The 20962-nt window shown below is 51.9% G+C and overlaps 1 protein-coding gene across 1 annotated transcript in view; it reads left to right on the top strand.

The window, feature by feature from the left end:
• Adgra2 (adhesion G protein-coupled receptor A2) overlaps positions 1-20962 on the top strand; it is a 40332-nt gene that overhangs the window by 14482 nt on the left and 4888 nt on the right. Inside the window, exons 2-14 of the mRNA XM_038328689.2 lie at positions 362-433; positions 12279-12350; positions 12687-12758; positions 12932-13003; positions 13398-13561; positions 13994-14207; positions 14970-15134; positions 15721-15919; positions 16420-16569; positions 16724-16885; positions 17466-17690; positions 17897-18113; positions 19712-19911. Of these exons, the coding sequence (XP_038184617.1) occupies positions 362-433; positions 12279-12350; positions 12687-12758; positions 12932-13003; positions 13398-13561; positions 13994-14207; positions 14970-15134; positions 15721-15919; positions 16420-16569; positions 16724-16885; positions 17466-17690; positions 17897-18113; positions 19712-19911 (1984 nt within the window). The remainder of the gene's footprint in view (positions 1-361; positions 434-12278; positions 12351-12686; positions 12759-12931; positions 13004-13397; positions 13562-13993; positions 14208-14969; positions 15135-15720; positions 15920-16419; positions 16570-16723; positions 16886-17465; positions 17691-17896; positions 18114-19711; positions 19912-20962) is intronic.

Here is a 20962-nt window from a genome sequence, read left to right as displayed (position 1 = left end):
GGGAGGGAGGACCTCTGCAAGGACAGAGCTGTGGGGGGCACGGCAGAGGCTCAGTGGGGGTCGACACTGATACTCCAATATGGAAACCGGCCATCAGAGTTTAACATCCACCAAGCCCCCATCTCCACTCAGATCCAGTCTACGGGTCCTTCACTGTGTGCTTGGTTGAAATCCACGACTTGAGGCTCTCTCTATGGCTAGACTGCTTGCTCCTCAGCGTCTCCCCACAACCTCCTAGAGTGGTAGGTGGGGTGCCTGCTGTAGAATTGCTGATGGTGGCATCTTGGGAACCTGGGTCCCACTGCATTTTGCGCTGGCTAGCATCTAACAGCGCGGATCTGTGTTCTTCCCGTCTCTTCAGGCTCCTGAGCAACAACAAGATCACTGGGCTCCGAAACGGATCCTTCTTGGGATTATACCTGCTGGAGAAGTTGTAAGTACTCAGAAGTGTGTGGGGCAGGGTGGGGTGGCAGTGGGTGGGGCATGATGGCAAAGGGTGGGGGTGTCATTCTGGGAAGGAGGAGGGACTTGGGTTGCCAAATGAGGCTAGAACTTGCAGAGCTAGGTCCAGTATAGGACTTGGTAGCGGATAGAGCCTGCTAGTCTGGAAGGGGGGGCAAGTGGCTTTTCAGTAGGGGCTGCCTGGTGAGCTAGGCAAAGTAGGGGACTCTTCACTGTTCTAGGCAGGGGTGGGGCAAAGGGAACCTCATTAATGTTCTTTAATGAGCAATTAGCTGAGTGAGCCCCTTAGCCAGCCTCCTCCGCCCAGCTGGGGGCCCAGCGTGAAATGGCTGAGGGAGACTTTATGTGACTGAGCCCTCTTTCCTCCTCCCAGGAAAACAAATCAACAGAACCTGGGAGGGGAGCAGAGCCCTGGACTGAGGGTGGGAGCTCAGTCATTTCTGACTCGCCTCCCCACTCCTGCCAGTTTAAAGCTGCATTTGGGGCAGTGTCCTTACTCTCTCCTGGGGGCCCTCATCCCTTGCTGATGGCCCCTGGGGTAATTTATGTGACAGAGTTGCTAAGCAGGAGCTAGGGACCACAGTGAGGACACAGAAGGGCTCAACTACGTAGGAGGACTTGGGGAAGGAGAGAGAAAGCCTGGATAGAATGCCTGACTCAAGGACTCTACTAAGGCAGTTAACCTGCCAGATGAGCGGGCATCAACGAGAGAGAAAGCCTGGATAGGATGCCTGACTCAAGGACTCTACTAAGGCAGTTAACCTGCCAGATGAGCGGGCATCAACCCACTGCCGTGCTTCCGGAACCCAGCCTGTGCCGTCACTTTGGGCTCTCGTCCTGGGCTCTCTTCTCTCCTGGGGATTGATTCTTGTTTTCTTTTCTACCTATCCCCACCTATGCCACCTCTAACCTCCCCCTCCAGGGCACCCCTAATTCGTGCAATAGGACTCTGGGCCCCCTCTTGTGCCATCTTGTTCCCAAACCTTAGATCAGTATGATGGAAAATATAAACGAAGAAGGTGTGAGTTCCGTGTGGTGGTGATCGCAGATGTCTCTGTCCACATGACCATAAAGGAGTTCGGGGACGTCTTTCAGACATGTTCAGAGGAGGCACCATGGAGACTAGAGAGTTCAAAGGCAGCAGAGATGAGATGCCCACTCGACCATGTTCAGCTTTCTTAGAAGGCATCCTCCTCCTCCCTCCACCCACTTCCCAGTGGAGGTGAAAGAGTTTGTCCAATCTACCAAAGTGAAGAGGGAGACTTTGTGGCCTTGGTGGGAGACAAAAGTGACCAAGTCCATGTGGGTGTCAGAAAACTCTGGTCTGGGGCAGGTGAGGGTCCTGGGAGGAAGGTGAGGGTGGTAGGGTGTGGGGCCATATCTCTGTTCTCAGAGTCCTCTGACTGCAGCTCATAACTGTGATAATGACAGAGGCTAGCATCAAGCTCACGCCCTGAGGCGCAAAGAAATTCTCTCCCAAGGGGCTGCATTTATAAGGATGTGGAATGGTCCTGGAAGGAACCGAGGTCCTCATTCCATCTGCAGCCTGCACCTTTTGGCTTCTAATAACATCTTCTGTTGGGATTCCTTTTCCTTCCTTCCTTCCTTCCTTCCTTCCTTCCTTCCTTCCTTCCTTCCTTCCTTTCTTTCTCCTTCCTTCCTTCCTTTCTTTCTTTATTTCTCCTTCCTTCCTTCCTTCCTTCCTTCCTTCCTTCCTTCCTTCCTTCCTTTCTTTTTTAAACATAGTCTTGTGGTCAGTGGTGGTGGCACATACCTTTAGTCCCAGCACTTGGGAGGCAGAGAGCCAAGCAGCTCTCTGAGTTAGAGGCCAGCCTGGTCTGCAGAGTGAGTTCCAGGACAGCCAGGGCTACACAGAGAAACCATGTCTCAAAATATGAGAGAGAGAGAGAGAGAGAGAGAGAGAGAGAGAGAGAGAGAGAGAGAGAGAGAGAGAGAGAGAGAGAGAGAGAAAGAGAGAGTCAGTCTTGTTATGTAGCCCAGACTGCTGGACTCTCAAGCTTCCAGCTTCACTAAGTGCTGGGATTACCGGTGAAGGAATTTATTCATTCTTCCATATGTGATTGAGCATTTGGGAATGGATCATTTAGAGGGAAGGGGCTTGTTTTATTTTTATGCCTCCATGTATGTCTATGTGAGGTATTAGGTCTCCTGAAACTGGCATTAACACAGTTGAGAACTACCATGTGGGTGCTGGGAATTGGACTCGGGTCCTCTGGAAGGGCAGCCAGTGCTATTAATCCATGAGCCCTATGTTTTATGTCTTGATTTTTTTTTTCTTTTTTTGAGACAGGGTTTCTCTGTGTAGGCCTGACTGTCCTGGAACTCACTCTGTAGAACAGTTTGGCGTTGGACTCAGAGATCCACCTGCCTCTGCCTCCCAAATTCTGGGATTAAAGGCATGTGCCACCACTACCCGACTTTATGTCTTGATCTTAGGAGGGCAAGACACCAAACATTTCTAAAGAGGTTTTTTTTTTGGGGGGGAGAAAGGCAAACTTACATGTTTTCCTTCTTGGCATCCATAGTTGAGTATGCCTCTGAATCTCAAGTGGCCCTTCTGGCATCTTCTATCTGTCTTCTTGCTTCATCTTGCTTCTTCCTCTTCCTTCAGAGATACAACAACTACCCTCCCTCCTTCCCATACAAAGGACCAAACTGGGCTCCTCTCCCCAGCACCACAGACAGGGATTTTGCACATTGGGTCTTCCAAGGCATAGGGAAGGATGTCTTGATTACCAAACTGTTGGATAGCAGAGGCATGTGCTATGAGAAAGGATATAAAGGCCCAGTTGGTCAAGAGGAATGCACAAGACTGGGCGGTGGTGGTGCAAGTCTTTAGGCCCAGCACTAGGGAGGAAGAGCCAGGCAGATGTCTGTGAGTTTGAGGCCAGCCTGGTCTATAGAGAGGTGAGTTCCAAGACTACAAAAGAACCCTGTCTCAAAACACACACACACACACACACAACCTTAGATCCTCAGTACCTGTAAATGCCTATAAATGAAGTTGAGGCCATTCTGTGTTATATGGATTCTGTGAAACCTTATCTTTATTTTAAAAAAAAATGCTGTGAATGGCACCATATGCCTTTAATTCTCAGGAGAATTAAATCCCTGTGAGTTTGAGGCCAGCCTGGTCTACATAGTGAATTTGGGTCAGCAAGGGCAAACAGTGAAACCCTGTCTCAAAACTAATAAAAATAAAAAGTTAAATAAAATCCAAGTCTGAGCTGGGACCTTTGCCCGTATGAATCACTCTGTTTGTGTGACAGCTATTCATGGGACCCCTCCGTATGCTGTACCCTGATCCCGGCAATGGGATTATAACCAGCAGACCTAGTGCCTGTCTTCATACCACTTACCTTCTCTCTATTGACAGGACCCAGGAAATAGCAAATGCATGTGTTATTTTGGGAGACATATATGCAAAGAAATTCTTTGAAACCAGAAGTTCCAGGCCAGGATAAGCAGCTTAAAGCTCAGTTGGTAGATTGTTTGCCCAGCATGCACAAATCTCCAGTGCTCCATAAAACTGGCATAGTAATATACCCAAAATACCCAGAGGGGAGGTGGAGGCAGGAGGATCAGATGTTCCAGCTTTCTGGGGATATATACTGAGTTCAAGGCCAATGTAGGATATATATATATATATATATATATATATATATATATATATATACTCAACTCTGTCTCAAAAAAGGAAGTTTTTAAAAAAATGTCATTAGGAAGGTTGAGAACTACTGTTCTAGAAAATTGTGATGTTGGGTTCCATCACTTCAAGGGAGAGAAGGCAAATGACTACAGAGTAGGTAGAGAACAGGGGGATGTAATGGTGTGTGTGTGTGTGTGTGTGTGTGTGTGTGTGTGTAGACTGAAGTGACCAATAATTGCTGCTAAGTGTGGGGTACCCATTGTAAAACTAGGGAGGGGACCGAGATGAGGCTGGTCATGGATTTAACATCCTGTACTCCTGGGATCTGGGTGGTGTCTGCAGTGTTGCCTGGGGAGATCAGGACTTCAGTGAAGTGGAGGAAGGGCCTTTGGGGCAAAGGACTGTGCTGTGCACAGCAGGGTAGGGAGGGCGCCTGGCAGGTCTGGGGACCTCAGTCTTCCTAGCCTGCTGATCACTGGTTGCTGATAAGATGAGTGTGTATTCTCAGAAATCAGGTCTACATGATTGTGGAGACTATCAAGCCCGAACCTAGGGCAGCCTGGGAAGTCAGACAGGAAAAGATGCTGCTATCTTGGGACAGAATTTCCTCTCCACAGTTTTTCCCCCCTCCTGAGCCTTCCTTGATTACAGGATATCCAACTGCATTGTTGAAGCTAGCTCCTTAAGGTCTATCCCCACACCTTGCAGAATACCTCTGCAGAAACTAACGTGAGTGGCTTGTGGGTTGATTTGATTGGGAGTCTCAGTGTGTGGCCCAGGGTGGCCTTGAAGTGCTGAGTTCAAATCATTCTCCCCATAAGTAGCTAAGCCTACAAGTATATGCCATCACGCCCAGATGGATGAGCGTATGACTAACCATTGTGCTGGGGTAGAGAGAGGGCCCAGAAGTAACGTAAGTCCGGTGTCCCATTCCTGGAGATGGTTAAGTCATTGGGTCAGCTAGGGCCTGGGAATTTTATCCAGCAGGAAGGCAGTTCTCATGCTCATCTGAGGTTGGGAGCCAACATCACCCGATGACCCCTAGACTGTGGGCCTATTCATCGTGGCTGTGACATTGTAGCCTGGTGTGTAGTCGGTGCCCAGGAAACACTGATCTCTCTGTCCGGTGGGACTCGGATGTCTAGGCATGGGCAGCCGAGGCCCTGTCGGTTCCATATCTCACAGTCTGTAGACAGTAGGTCCTCTGGGAGGGTTGGGATCTGATCTGGTAACTGCAGTGGTAAGGCCACGGAGTATGCCCTCCTGCTCCCCTCCCCCCCAGCCCTTCAGGTCTTTGCTAATGGATGAAAGGGTAGTATGTGAGTGTGTGTGTGTGTGTGTGTGTGCATGCTGTGTCACCAGTGACTTTGCTGGTCACGAGTGGGCAATAGATATGCACATCATCTGCTTTTGGAATTCAGGGCCCCGACTGAAGGAAGGAGGGAAAGGGCACAAACAGGTAGACAGAGCTGTCTGTGTTAATGTGAGGTGGAAGGGCACGGGAAGGGAAGCAGAATGGATGGAGGGGTGGTTGTGTTGAAGAGGACCTTAGCGGTGGATCTAGGGGGAACCCATCTTCACCAACTGGGTGTGATAAACCAGAAACCCTGTCTGCCACAGGTGTACAGAAGGGCCCAGACATGCCTAGGCCCATCAGCCTGGCCACGCCTATTAGTGACCCGAAGGAAAGACTTTTGGGGCAGGGTAGGTGCATGGAAGAAACTGACGAAAGCATGAGCCAGGGCCAGGTGTGGTAGCTAGACATGGCGTAACACTTGTAATCCCAGCACTGGGGAGGGAGAGGCAGGAGTACCGTTGCAAGTTCAAGTCTAGTTTAGAATTTACTGTGTGGACCTGGCCTAGCCAGGGCTACAGAGCTATACACCAGACCCCCTCAAAACAAGCAGAAACGGAGCTTGGCCTTACTCTGGTATAAAGAGGCCTAGGATCAAGTCCCACTCCTTTCATTTGTTTCTGGATGCTTCCGCACGCCTTGCATGTGGAGAATGGGGTTAGGAATTCTTCTCTGAGGAGTCATTATGGGGTGGATGAGTTCCTCTATAGAGCACTTCGGAGCATAGGCTTTCTCCGTAGAGACAGTGCCATGCCCTTCCCTTCTGAAGACGTCTACGAAAGTGTTAGCCTGGCCTCCTGTTATGTGTACCTGTCCAGCCTTCTCAGTCTGAAGCACGATTAATAAAAACTCAGAGAAACTGGGGTTCAACCTGAAGGTCAGAAAAGCAAAATAGCCAGCCACTGGCTCTTACCTCGACCACAGTCTGATATGGCGATCCTGCCTTCAGGAATCTCAGAATGAGGCTGTGTATGTGAGCTGTCTCCTCCTATCTTTCAATCCTCTCTAGGGCTGGGCTTAAAGGCGTGCACCACTGGGATTAAAGGCATGCACCGCCCGGTTTCTATGGCAAACTAGTGTGGCTACTGGGATTAAAAATGTGTGTTACCACTGCCTGGTCTGTAAGGCTGACCGGTGGGGCTCTTTTACTCTCTGATCTTCAGGCAAGCTTTATTTATTAAAATACAGAGGCAGCGCCACTATGCCAGTCTTACTCAGGTGGTTATATACTTGAAATATAATGTCTTTCTTGTCCTAATTTTTACATTTATGCCAAGGTATATGTATGAAGGTCAGAGGACATCCTACTGGATTTTACCTCCCCCCCCCCCACACACACACACTACATAGATTTTTGAGGATAAAATGCAATTTGGCAAGCTCAATGACAAGTACCCTCTCCTGCAGAGCCATTTTGCAGGCCTGGTTTCTTTCTCTGAGAGCCCAGAACGCCACCTGTGCCTCGCTTTGCCCTCTGGAGGGCTGAGATTATGGATCCAATCCGCTGTGGGTCACCAGGCCTCCCTTCTGTCGTTGTTCGTGGTGCTGGGGTTGGGACTTGGGGCTCAGTGCATGCTAGCAGGCTAGACAAGCGGTGTACCACAGAGCCACTCCCGCCCCACGTGGAGGGCTCGTTCCTCAGGTGCCTTGTATGCTCGTCCTGATTCCCCACCGATCACATGCGACGAGGAACAGGTCGGTAGGAAATTCTTCAGGGCCCTATGAGATGCCTCCACGCCCACCCACGAGACCACCGTACAGACATCTCCCAGAAGAGATCAAGGGAGAGGGACTTAGGACGCATGGGGGCGTGAGGTTCCGCGTGGGTATGGCCCCTCCGTAGCTTGCCTGTAGCTGGAGCAAAGGGCCCAAGGAGGGGAGCTTGCTCCGCCTGGGATGATTTGTCATTGCCTAATGAGATTAATGAGCCCTGGGGGCTGGTATGCAGCGGGTGCTGGGGCACTCATTAGAAGCAGATGCTCATGGGAATTGGCTGTTCACTGGCCAGGTGGTTTCTATTAATCTGTGGGCGGGGCCAAGGGTGAGGCCCGGGGGCTCTGTCTCTCCTTTCCCACTAACGCTGGGGAGGAATGACACTTAGAAGTTGTCCTGGACTCCAGTATAGCTGAAGCCCTGGGGGGTGGCTCACAAGTTCAGGACCAGTCCTCTGTGTGCCTTGGTCAGCAGAAGTGGCTGGCACAGTGTATGTGCTCAATAAATATCTGTAGAGTGGTATGGGCCAGAAGTCCTGGGAGGTGGGAAGGTGAGAATCTGGGACCATAATGGATTGCCTTGGCCACAGGAACCCTTCTTTCCTTCCCACAGCAGCCTCTATACCTGCAGGGGTGTTCTGGCCAGTTTTGCAGCCAGGCTTCGCTTTCTAGCTGAGCTCTGGAAACCTTGCAGGGCTGAGGACAAGTCGCTGTGTGGCCAGCAAGCCTATAATTTGGTTTTCAGACCTACAAGCAGGGAGGTCTTGTAGGGGTGAGGAGGAGCCAATTCCGTGCAACCCTGCTCTGCCTGGATGTGTGTGAGCGCACGCCCACACGGTCACGTCAGCCTACACTCTCAACAGCTCGAACACGGTGTAATTGATACAGTTCAGAAAATTGTGTGATCGTCACGCTAATCTAATTTTAGAACATTTTCATCATCCACAAAAGAGACCCTGAATCATTAGCTGTCACTCCCCATTCCTCTGCCAGTCCTAAGCAACCACTAATCTGCTTCCTTACCTTATGGATTTGCCTGTTATGAACATCTCATATAAATAGAATTATAGAATATGTAATATTTTATAACTAGATTCAGCCAGTGAAATATTTTCTAGGTTTATCCATGTATCAGCACTTTATTCCTCTTTGTGGGCGAATACTAGCTAGCTCATTGACCAAAAATACTATATTTTAAATCTATTATTTATGTGTACTTTGACGGATATTTAGATACTTTTCTCTTTTACGCTACTATGATTGAATTCTTTTGGGAACCTTCACCTAGTGGACATTTTGTTTTGTCTTGCTTTTGTCTCTGCTTGTTTCTTTTTTATTTTGTTTTGTTTTTCGAGACAGTAGTTTTTGGAGCCTGTCCTGGAACTAGCTCTTGTAGATCAGGCTGGCCTCGAACTCACAGAGATCTGCCTGCCTCTGCTTCCTGAGTGCTGGGATTAAAGGTGTGTGCCCGGTTCCTCTGCTTGTTTCTTCGAGACAGGTTCTGGATCTAAAGCCTAGGCTGGCTTCAAACTCCTGTCCTCCTTCAGCCTCCTCAGGGCATCACCACCACAGCCAACCTTGATCTCTTCCTGCTGAATTCCTGCATTCAGGTTCTGGAGACTCTGTTTCCCCAAGATGGGCACAGGGCGTGACCATCCTAGGAAGTCTCCCCCTACTTCTGCCCTCAGGAGTCCTTTCCTCCATGCTGACATCCATAGTCAGAGAAGGGTGTGCCTAGAACATGAGCGAGGTTGGGTCAAAGGCAATGGGGATGTGGACACTCCATCAACACACTGCCTGTTTCCCAGGTTCCGTACATGGCGGAGCTCTGTGGAAGCAGAAGGGAGTCATAGAATCCATATTCTAGAAACAGCTTTGTGACCTTAGACAGGTTACTTTGGTTTGTGACCTAATTAATGGAGAACCAGTTTAGATTAATCTGGAGTAAGGGTCCCCCCTTTCTTTCCTTCCCTTTTCTTTTCTTTTTCAATAGGGTCTCACTGCATAGACCAGGCTAGCCTTGAACTCACTTGTCTGTACCTCCCGAGTGCTGGGATTAAAGGCATGCACCACCGTATCTTCGGTGGTCCCTCTGTGTCCCGTCCCCCTCCCCCACATTGTGGAATGGAACGCCAGGCCTTGCACACATGAGGCAAGTGCTCTTCCACTAAAGCCCCAACCCCAGCTTTTGAAGCCAGGGTTCTTAGCCTGGATTCCACAGCCCACCAAGACCGTGTGTCCAATGTAGAACATTTGTCAGGGGTGGGAGTTCAGGCCTCCATCAGCTTTTCCCAAGAATGTGCTAAACAGGAAGGGTTCGAAACAGTCAGTTGACAAAAGCCTTGGATTTCTAAAATCTGCTGGTCCTAGGGTGGCATTTCCTCCTGTCCCTGGGGAGGTGCAGCCATGAACCACTTCCCTTATTCAGGGACCGTGGACTGTTCATAGGCACCCTGGGCTGTCAGGATTCAGCCCTGGAGACAGCCCTTGGCCTGTGCCCCCAAGACCTGGTATCCCAAGGCTGGCCCACCCCCTAGAAAACTCACTCCAAGAGACCATCTTGGTCACCCCTGGGCCACGCTTGAGGGAGGAATGCCTGTCCCTGTGGAGGCTACCCTGTAGGGAAGGCCTGGTGTGGCTCAGCCGCAGGAAACAGGGCAGAGAGAGAGGCTGGGGCCCCAGGGCTGCCTTGCTCCCATCTGCAGAGCATCAGTGGGGCAGGCGGGTGGGGTTCACGAAGTGGGGGGCGGGGAGGAAATGAGAATAAACACAAGTGAGCAAAGAGGGAAGGGGTGGGGGGCTGCCGCCTAGGCCCCTTGGCAGCCCATGAAGGGAAGTGACACAATGAGGAATGTGTTTCCCTCTGCCCGCCCCTGCGTGTGGGGGTGGGAGGCAGAGCCCTGAGAATGGCCAGACCCCGGCAGAGGCCAGGGGGCACAGGCTGGATCAACAGAGGAGGGTGGGATGAGAGGGTGGAGCCTGATGCCAGAAAGGGGGGGGGATACACAGGAAGGGCAGTCCTGGGCAGGGGGACCTAACTCTGTCCCCTTGACGTGGCATGCAGGGAATCTAGGGCTAGGCCAGGCCCTTCCACATTCTCTGCATGGACCCAGCACTGGGACACCTTCCCAGAATGCTAGCTTTCTCTGGGAAGGTGAGCCCCGATGCTGGGTTTCCTTTCTTCCTTAAGGGGACTCACCATCATCTGAGTCTGGAGCTGAGATACAGCCTGGTTAAATAAAAATTACATCACTGCCTCTGGTCTCTGTTTCTTTCCCCAACAGGGACTGCACAAACAGGCCCCCTGGTGGGATAGGACAGCACCTCCCTATCCTGGACACCTATTTCCTCTTACCCAGCAGTTAACCCTCTCCTGTCCATAATTCAGAGCCTTCTCCAAAGCCTTGCCTCTCTTTGAAACTGGCTGGGACACCAGTTTGACCCTGTATACCTTTGTTAGAATTGTCTTCTTCCCCCAGGAGTGGCCCGGTCTTCACTCCCTGCTTCCTCCCCTGAGCTCTTTTAGGTAGGAGCAGACAAGATGACTCGGTGTTCTGCATCGAGTTCTACATAGCCTAGTTCTGATCTGTGTCGGTTTACAAAAGGTTGGGTTTGATGGAGCCTCGGGTAAGTGGGTCAAGATCTGTAGCCTTCCCTGGCTGTGCACAGCATAGAGGATAATGCAGAAGATGATGGGCCAGTTTGGCCCTTAGAGCAGAGAGCTGTATGGTAGGTATTGGGCTGGGCCAATAGATAGGCACCAGCATGTCCCCATGGTTGGATGGGGGACTGTAGCCTCTGAGGAGGGGAGGAAGGGCCAAGAGTTGAACTCCAGCCTCAGTAGTGTTTGAGTCACTGAAGTGGGGGGGTCAGAAACTCACTAGTGGGTGCACGCCTCCATGTGGAGTGGGATGGCTCCCAGGAGCCATGGTCCATTCTGCTGTGACCTATTCATCCTGGAGGAAGCTTCCTTGCCAGCTCCTGACAGCGGTGAGGTCAGATATCTTCTTAGGGAGGCACTTAGGTTGCACAGGTTTTATTGGCCCTGGGCCTCATCTATACCCATGATTGGCAACCTTACTTAGCTTGGGCCTGTGCAAGGAAGGGCACAGTGCATTCTGGCCCGCCAACCTCCCTGCCTCACAGGCTCCATAGAGAGAGATCTGTACAGAGAACTGTAAAGTTCCCTCTGATGTCTAGGTACTGCAGTTTTCAAAGACTTCCCTGAACAGCCCTGTAAGGTCCTAGAGTGGCCCCCTGTGAAGGAACGCGGGGAAATCTAGGCTCCTCACTCCTAGCGAGAAGCTTTCTCCACTCCTTGCCCCTGTTTTACTATCTAAAGTCCTTCCTATCACATCTCTTGCTTCCTGTAGATAAGCTGTCATAAGACACAGCTCCTGTCCCAAAGAGAGTTTGTTCTGAGCCACAGTGAGCGACTGTGCCTAGGAATGAATTCAGCTTGCTCCAAATTACACGCTCCACCACGGAGGAGGTGACATCAACTTTATAGTCCCAGAACAAAGAAATCCATCGATCAATGCGTTAACCAAATTAGAGACAAGAGTAGGTAGGCATTACAGGAGAGTGGAGGAATGGCTGTTCTGGGTCTCCCGTGCTATCTGCTGATGACATTCTTAGCTTTGGGGCTGGGGAAGCTGGTTATCTGCTAAGTCACAAAGGTCTTAGCTGATAGGCAAGAGGATGTCAGACTGGATACAAAGGTGGGGGCTAAGTGGCTAGGAAGGGAACTAAAGATAGCCCAAGATAATTGTGGCTTCCCCTTCAGAACACAAGTCTTCATCATCCTTAGGCAAGTGAATCATGAGTTGGTCCGCAGAATTTTCAACCCGGATTTGTTCTTTTTCACGGGACTTCAGCTTGCAGACATTTCTCTGACCCGTTCTCCTTATTGGTGGCCAGACAAGCTACAGAGACCTGTTGGGTGGGTATGTAGGGAGGCCAACTTAGAAGGAAGTCAAGCACCACAAAAAGCCAGCCCCTGTGGTGACAGGATGTCCCACCCAAGGAGCAGGGTAGCCCTGGGACAGAAGTGTGAAGGCCTCCCCACTGCTTCCTGCAGGGACCTGAGGAACAATGTCATCAGCACTGTGCAGCCTGGAGCCTTCCTAGGTCTGGGAGAGCTGAAACGCTTGTGAGTGGCTTGTCCTACCCACCCCACTCCCAGCCCTCTCTTTATTCACCCCCCCCCCCAATATCCCAGATGAGCCACTACCCCTAGGACCCACCCTTCCCTGTCCCTTCTCAGACACCAAGCCTCTATCCAGTACATTGGGACCAGTTGTGGGGGTGTTTCCAGCTTGCTGTGGCATTAGGCCCAGGCCTACTGCCCACATAATCTCCAGCTGAATGTCTCTCACAGAATTGAATCTCTGTCCTGTTGTTGAGTGGACTTGCTGATTCTCTCTCTCTCTCTCTCTCTCTCTCTCTCTCTCTCTCTCTCTCTCTCTCTCTCTCTCTCTCTCTCTAGGGATCTCTCCAACAACCGGATTGGCTGTCTCACCTCTGAGACATTTCAAGGTCTCCCCAGACTTCTGAGACTGTGAGTGATAGATAGGTCTTTGAGAGAGGGAGAGAAGTGGGGAGGGGGAGGGCTTGGGAGGAAAAAGACTGGGCCAGACCCTTCCGGTGCCTGCATTTTCTCCTTCCAGCTCTCTACTTTCCTGGCCCAGGGAGACCCTAAGATCTCACCTCACTCTTCCCTGCCCTCTGTAGAAACATATCTGGGAATATCTTCTCCAGTCTGCAGCCTGGGGTCTTTGATGAGCTGCCAGCCCTTAGGGTTGTGTGAGTATCCTCTCCCTGTACAGGAACAGAACGCCTGGTCCCTTCCTCTGCCCAGGAGAGAGACACCTGAACCCAGGGGACTCTGAAGCCCAGACCTCAACCCTCCCCTCAGGCCTAAAGAAACTCCCAGATCCTATATTACCTGCCTGCCACCCCACACTGTCCCTACCCAAACTCCAATTCTCCACTTGGCACACTGACTGGGGCCAAATATGTGGTCATTTCTAGCCTGTATCGTGCCTGCTGAGTGTGCAGACTGCCAGAAAACGCCCCCCAAATCATATCCTGAGTAGCAGGGCACACACGTACCCCAGGTTGTCTTCTCTACCCCTTTCCTGCTGACTTTCACCCCCACTGCCATGAGCCCACACTGTTTCTTGGACCCACCCTGCAGGGACTTTGGCACTGAGTTTCTGACCTGTGACTGTCACCTGCGCTGGCTGCTACCCTGGGCCCGGAATCACTCCCTGCAGCTGTCGGAGCGTACACTCTGTGCCTACCCCAGTGCCCTGCACGCCCAGGTCCTGAACAGCCTCCACGAGCCCCAGCTCCGCTGTGGTGAGAAACCTGTCCCGTGCCCCAGCGAGCCAGCCCCTCACCACAGCTTGCTAGGTCAAATCTCTCTGGGCCCTGTGTGTTATATGATGGATGTGTTTTCCCAGACTTGCCACCTTCCCTCAGTTCCACAGGGTAGCCCTCCATCAGCACGCCTAAACCTCTTTTAGGACTGCGGACTTGTTTATATTTTCACCTGGTCTCCTCCTGTATTCCTCTGTGTTCTTAACTGGGAGGATTCTTTCTGATCCCTCCCATTCCCAACCAGAGATCACTAGAGGCAGAGGATCAGGACCTACCCTATGGGATTCTACTCTCACTATGCGCTACCCTTTAAATACAAGCTAAGGGATCCTATCGCACTACTGGAGACACTCCTGCGTGTAGGCGCCCCTGCGCATGCGCTCAGGTCTTATCACTGCCTTCTGTCCACAGAAGGGGCTCTGGAACTTCATACGCACTACCTCATCCCATCCTTGCGCCAAGTGGTGTTCCAGGGTGACCGTCTGCCCTTCCAGTGCTCTGCCAGCTACCTGGGCAATGATACCCGCATCCACTGGTACCACAACGGGGCCCCTATGGAGGGTGATGAGCAGGCAGGCATCGTCCTTGCGGAAAACCTCATCCATGACTGTACCTTCATTACCAGGTACAGGCTCTGCTGTCCCTTTTTAGCCTAGGGCATGGAGAGGGAGAGCCACGGTTCTCATTCCCCTCTAAACATGCTTCTGAGAGATGGGGGCGGGGAGATTGAGATTATAGAGAGCTAAAACTACAATTATAAATGGTCTCAATAGAGGTTAGAATTAAAGCCCTCCCCCAAGAAAGATAGTAAACGCTTGTTAAAACGAGGCTAAGTGGCATTTGACACATTAGTGCCTACATGGAAGAGTATGTATGCACACGTAATTCTTATTCCATTAACGGAAGAACCAGAACTGGTGTCCCAGAACAGGGTATAGGCTGATGGGCTTCTGGGGGAGCGGGGGCACTGAGGGGAGGGCTGGGCTGGGCCTGAGAGTGCTCACCAAGTATCTTCGTTTGCTTCCTATTACTGTGGTAAACACCATGTCCTAAAGCAACTTGGGGAGGAAAGGAAGGGAAACCAGGGCAGGAACTCAAGCAGGGTAGGAACCTGAAGGCAGGAACTGAAGCAGAGAGGAACATGGTTTACTGACTCCTCGTGTTCAGCCTGCTTTCTTAAACAACCCTGGACTACCTGCCCAGAAGTGGCACCACCCACGGTGAGCTGGGCTCCCTCACACCAAACACAAACCAAGAAAATGCTCCCACAGACTCACCTACAGGCCACTGTGATCGAGGCCTTTTCTCAACTGAGGTTCCATCTTCTCAGTTGACCCTAGCTTGTGTCAAGGTGCACCAAGCCAGTTCCCCCACCCCTCCTCTGCAGTGAGCTGACCCTGTCTCACATCGGCGTGTGGGCCTCAGGTGAGTGGGAGTGCTCCGTGTCCACGGTCCAAGGCAACACCAGCAAGAAGGTGGAGATAGTAGTCCTGGAGACCTCCGCCTCCTACTGCCCCGCTGAGCGCGTGACCAACAACCGTGGGGACTTCAGGTGGGTCGCTTCGCTTTATAAATGGCAATTCCCCACTCCTCCCCCGCATCTCCACCCTATGAGACACAAGAGACTAGGGTCTCCTGTGCCTTCTTCCTCCCTTGTTCCTCCAGTTCCGTGGACTCCCTTTGGTCATTAGCCCACAATCTTGCTGTCACATCTCAAGAAGATGACTTTTGCCTCCTCCCACTTTAGTATTCAGAAGCTTTCTACTACACTGTCACATTTTAATGTTCTAGAGACCCTCTCTGTATGCAGGATGGGTATTAATTATCCTCCACACTATAGAGCCAAGACTACCAAAGCCCAGAAAAGATCAGCAACTTGTCCGATAATTGACAGAGCTTGTCTGTGAACCCAGATCCCTGCACTGCACCCCCATATATTGCCTGCAATAGCATTGTCAGAACAAACAGAGAAAGCAGAACTTGGAAAACCCCTTGATGACTGCCAGGACAGTCTTTACTGCACCCTTGACCAAGCTCAACGTGTCTGGTGTCATAGTCCTAGGTTGGGGTTGGGAGGGGAGGGCGTTTTGTCTCAAGGAGTCTTAGTCACGGCCTCTTCCTACATCTACCTCCTCTAGGTGGCCGCGAACCTTGGCTGGCATCACAGCTTACCAGTCCTGCTTACAGTACCCCTTCACCTCTGTGCCCTTGAGTGGGGGAGCCCCAGGTACTCGAGCCTCACGCCGGTGTGACCGAGCTGGCCGCTGGGAGCCAGGGGACTACTCCCACTGTCTCTACACCAATGACATCACTCGGGTGCTCTACACCTTTGTGCTGGTAAGGCCGGGGCACACACCCCCTCTGCAACTTTGATTCCCAGAATTGGCTGGGATGGAGCCTAATACCTCATGGGGGAGGCTGCACCTCTGTTCTCAACTGTGCATTAAAAGTGGGTACAGCTGCCAGGCATGGCGGAGCACGTCTTTGATCCCGGCACTCAGGAAGCAGAGGCAGGTGGATCTCTGTGAATTCAAGGCCAGTCTGGTCTATGTAGTGAGTTCTAGGACAGCCAGAGTTCCTTAGTGAGACCTTTTCCAGGGGCCAGGCCTGTACCCTACTCTAGCTGATCTATCCACCATCACAGTGATTTACACCATCACCCTTGGGATAGTGATACTTAGCTTGAGTAGCCTAGAGTTGTGATGACGGGGACTCATGTCATTATGTGACATGATAGTCCCAGTGCATGGTCTTGGCTCCTCTCCTGCCCTGTGGCCCTAGGTCCTGGGACAGAAAGCAGCCGCTAGCCTGATCTCCTTTTCCCCTAATACCCCCAGATGCCCATCAATGCCTCCAATGCCTTGACCCTGGCCCACCAGCTGCGAGTGTACACCGCTGAGGCTGCCAGCTTTTCAGACATGATGGACGTCGTCTACGTGGCTCAGATGATCCAGAAATTTCTGGGTTATGTTGACCAGATCAAAGAGGTGAGATTCAACCTATCCTCTGGACCCCCTGGAAGCTATCATTCCATCATCTCAGGCCTCACATGTGCATCAGTCCTGGGTCCCAAATAGCACTCCTGCTGTCAGTGACTGCCCTCCCTCCCTCCTTCCCTCCCTCCCTCCTTTCCTCCCTCAGTTGGTGGATGTCATGGTGGACATGGCCAGCAACCTGATGCTGGTGGACGAGCACCTTTTGTGGCTGGCCCAGCGAGAGGACAAAGCCTGCAGCGGCATTGTGGGTGCCCTGGAGCGCATCGGAGGAGCTGCCCTCAGCCCCCACGCCCAGCACATCTCTGTGGTACTGTAGCTTGGCATGGGAGGGACTCTTCAGGGGCTGGGACTGTGGAGAGGGGGCCTCAGAGTGGATGGGGCCAGTTTTTGTGATTCTTAGACCAGAAGTGCAAGAGTTTCTCTGTAGCTTTGGAGCCTGTCCTGGAACTCGCTTTGTAGCCCAGGCTGGCCTCGAACTTAGAGATCTGCCTGCCTCTGCCTCCCGAGTGCTGGGAGTCCGTCATTTCTAAACTGGTAGAAGGCACACTATAGCAGAGCGTCTATGTATAAGATATGGTGCTAGATACTCGGGGACATATGGCTAGGGGTAGACATGGACCCTGCTTGACATCTGAGGTGGTGCGACAGAATCAGCGGGTAGAAAACAGGAAGTGCATGAGAGGAACGATACCTCCAAGGGAGGGAGAAGACCTGTGTCTGGGAGGTGTATGTGTATGGGGGGGTGGGTGACCCCATGGCTTATGTAAGACTTTCCATGCTTGGAAAAGACAGTGAGCCATAAAGGGTAAGGGGCGTGGCTGAAGCAGATCTGAAGAGCAGAGAGCCTCTAGATCTCAGACAGTGGGTGACCAGTTCTCTGTCCCCAGAATTCAAGGAATGTGGCATTGGAGGCCTACCTCATCAAGCCTCACAGCTACGTGGGCCTGACCTGCACAGCCTTCCAGAGAAGGGAGGGAGGAGTGTTGGCTGCGCAGCCAGGAGGCCTTGGCCAGAACGTCCCCATCGAGCCTGAGCCCCTCGCTGATCAGCAGCTCCGCTTCCGCTGCACCACTGGGAGGCCCAACATTTCTCTGTCCTCTTTCCACATCAAGGTGGGCACCAGGGGAAGGGAAGGGCATGGGGGTGGGGACCAGAAGCTGAGGAGGGCGGTGCTGAGATGCAGGTGTCTCCTGGTGGAGGTGGGTATGAGAGGAGGCAAAAGGTGGGAGGAGGGGCAAGGCAGGAGATAGGAAGGGACTGGGAGACGTCAAAGCCCAGGGATGCTGAGTATCTCTGAGGACCTCCTATGTCCCCTCAGAATAGCGTGGCCCTGGCCTCCATCCAGCTGCCCCCCAGCCTGTTCTCAACCCTTCCGGCTGCCCTGGCTCCCCCAGTCCCTCCAGATTGCACCCTGCAACTGCTGGTCTTCAGAAATGGCCGTCTTTTCCGCAGCCACGGCAACACTTCCCGTCCCGGAGCAGCTGGGCCTGGCAAGAGGCGTGGTGTGGCCACCCCAGTCATATTTGCAGGAACCAGTAAGGGACTAACTTCCTACATGTCTGTCTTTTCCCTTTCACGTTCATGGCTCCCTACTGCCCTGGTACAGTTGGCAGAGGGTAGCAGCAACCTTAGAGTTTCTCCAAGAGGGTGGCAGTGGGGATGGTCTGTTTGGTGGAGAACAGGATTAGGGGGACATGGTTTTATATCCCAGACATAGGACAATCTTATATCCTAAGCATATGGCATATCAGAAAGCTGTAAGCACAAAGCCTCAATTCCTTCCCTCCACACCAAACCCCCGACTTCTTGCCCTGCCACCCATGGGCGCCAGGCAGGTAAGCGATACTACAGGAGCACATCCTGGAAGCTCAACATTAACGTCAGTGTTATATGAAGGAAAACACGAAGGCTGTGGGTTGCCCCACAGTGGCTTCTGCCTCCCAAAGTAGTGAAATCCTTGACTAATGCCCTGGAGCTACCCCAGCCAGAGGCTCCTCAGGTGGCACTGGGGTTAGAGGTGGCGGGTGGTCAGAACTTCCAGACACAGCACAGAGGGTAGAGACCAGAGCAGGAGGGAAGGATACACTTTTTTTTTCTTTTTTGTGGTCTGGTCCCCCAGGAACTTAGTGGCTCGTTGTAACCCTGCCCTATCAGGAACAGCTCTTCCCCCATGTGTCTTTCCATCTGAGTCCCTCTTTCCATCCATCTTCCAAACTCTGGCCTTGCTCACCAGGCAATATCCGTCGACAATGGGACCCACACTGTATTCCAGACACAGAACATCGGGTTTACCATCTGAAAACACCACTGTGCACATCAGAGCCCCTTCAACTATCATTGGTTTATAATATCTACCTTCTTTTACATGCCATGCAGGGTCCTGTGTGCCATGATGGTTTGGCTATCACTACCCTGGGATCTCTTGTTGTTCCTAAAATGGGCTCTTTCCAGGCCGGGTGGGAACACGTTAAGTACCTAGCATGTGCCGGTTTCTGCTGGACTGAGATACGCTTGAGCACAGTTGGGTCCTTGCCCTTAGGAGTGCACACTTCAGCCGACAGGCACTGAAAGAGTCAGTAGAAGTGAGCGGCAGTGCAAGGTGCCTGGACTATGGCATTATGATGTTCATCTGAATCCCTAGTTCAGGGCCAGCTTCCTGGCCCTTCCTTGAAAACTCAAGTTTTTTTCTGAGACCCAAATGCTATGTCATCAGAGGATGTTGTCAACCACATGGGTTAATAACTGTATTAATGGAGAGATATAGAGGTAGGGTGGGGGCTCTATGATCCATGTCACAGGTACTTTCTCCCACGTAGCTCTGTTTAGTCCCTTTCTCGGGTTTCTCTCCTGTCCCCATCCATCCCTCTTCCCAGATGTCAACTGTTCCTTCCAGGGATTCCTTGTCTCTCCCTCTGCAGCCAATGGGAACCTGGGGTAGGGGGCCTCCCATGGTTTTACCTGTCTCTTCCCCACTCTCTGGCTCAGTCTACCTGGGTAGACTGGCACCCTCACCGCATCTAGCTCTGTCCCCAGGTCGGCAGGATCCCTGCAAAAATTGCTCTGCTTTGCCACTCTCTCTCGGCGGCCTTCCTCATGGTCTCACGTGTCTATGCGGACTTCCCTGTCCCTGCAGGCGGCTGCGGCGTGGGAAACTTGACTGAGCCAGTGGCCGTTTCATTGCGGCACTGGGCTGAAGGAGCGGACCCCATGGCAGCATGGTGGAACCAGGAGGGGCACGGGGGCTGGAGTTCCGAAGGCTGCAAGCTCCGCTTCAGCCAGCCCAATGTCAGCTCCCTGTACTGTCAGCACTTGGGCAACGTGGCTGTGCTCATGGTGTGTATAATGGTGTGTGTGTGTGTGTGTGTGTGTGTGTGTGTGAAATGCAGGGAGGTGACGGAACATGTGTGGGAGATAGAGACTGTAGTTAGTACTTTGATCTCTTGGAGCCACAAGAAAATACAGAAAGGACAGCAGCCTTGTGCTCTGTTGATGTCAAAGTTCATGGGAAATGATCCTCTAGCCTCTTCCACGCCTCTCCAGCTTTCAAGAGGGAGCTGGAACCATCTCGCTTGTCCTTCAGGTCCCGCGTTTTTGGTGCCTTTTATTTGTTGGTTTGTTTTTTTGAGATAGGATTTCTTGTAGCCCAGCCCACTATATAGCTGAGAATGACCTTGGATTGCTTATCTTCTTGTCTCTACTACCCAAGTGCTGAGATAATAGGCAATGCCTGTGTTCGCCTACCTATTTTGACCTGAATTCATCTATTAAAAAACAACCTGGGGCCGGACAAGGGTGCCACATGCTTTTAATCCCAGCACTTGTGAGGCAGAGGCAGGTGGATCTCTGTAAGTTTGAGGCCAGCCTGGTCTCCAAGTTCCAGGACAGCCAGGGCTACACAGAGAATACCCTTGCATACCACACCCCCCACCCCAAGAAAAACAACCTGGGAACATGTGGAGTCATCCGTTCCCTTATCTTATTCCTTCATCCAGCTTCTGCTGGTACCCACAGACACACAGCCTACCACGGCAGCCTTCTTCCTCTTAGCTCATCTGAATTCCTAAAAAGTCATTTATTTCTTTTTATTTTATGTGCATTGCTGCTTTGCCTGCATGTATATCTGTGTGAGGGTGTCACATCCCCCGGAACTAGAGTTAGAGGTGGTTGTGAGCTGCCATGAGGGTGATGGGGATTGAACACAGGGTCTCTGGATGAGCAGCCAGTGTTCTTAACCACTGGGCCGTCTCTCCAGGCCCCAGAAAGGCAAAACACCAGAAGGAGTGAGGTGGTCAGTGTTTCCTGAGGTCACCTCCTTTAGTGGCTGTCCTCAGACTTGCATTCTACCTACCGAATGGACCAAAGCATCCAGGTGTATGTAGGTCCG

The sequence above is a fragment of the Arvicola amphibius genome, chromosome 4 (assembly GCF_903992535.2).
Source record: "Arvicola amphibius chromosome 4, mArvAmp1.2, whole genome shotgun sequence".
NCBI classification, from domain to species: domain Eukaryota; kingdom Metazoa; phylum Chordata; class Mammalia; order Rodentia; family Cricetidae; genus Arvicola; species Arvicola amphibius.
This window is presented reverse-complemented; position numbering and strand designations above follow the sequence as displayed.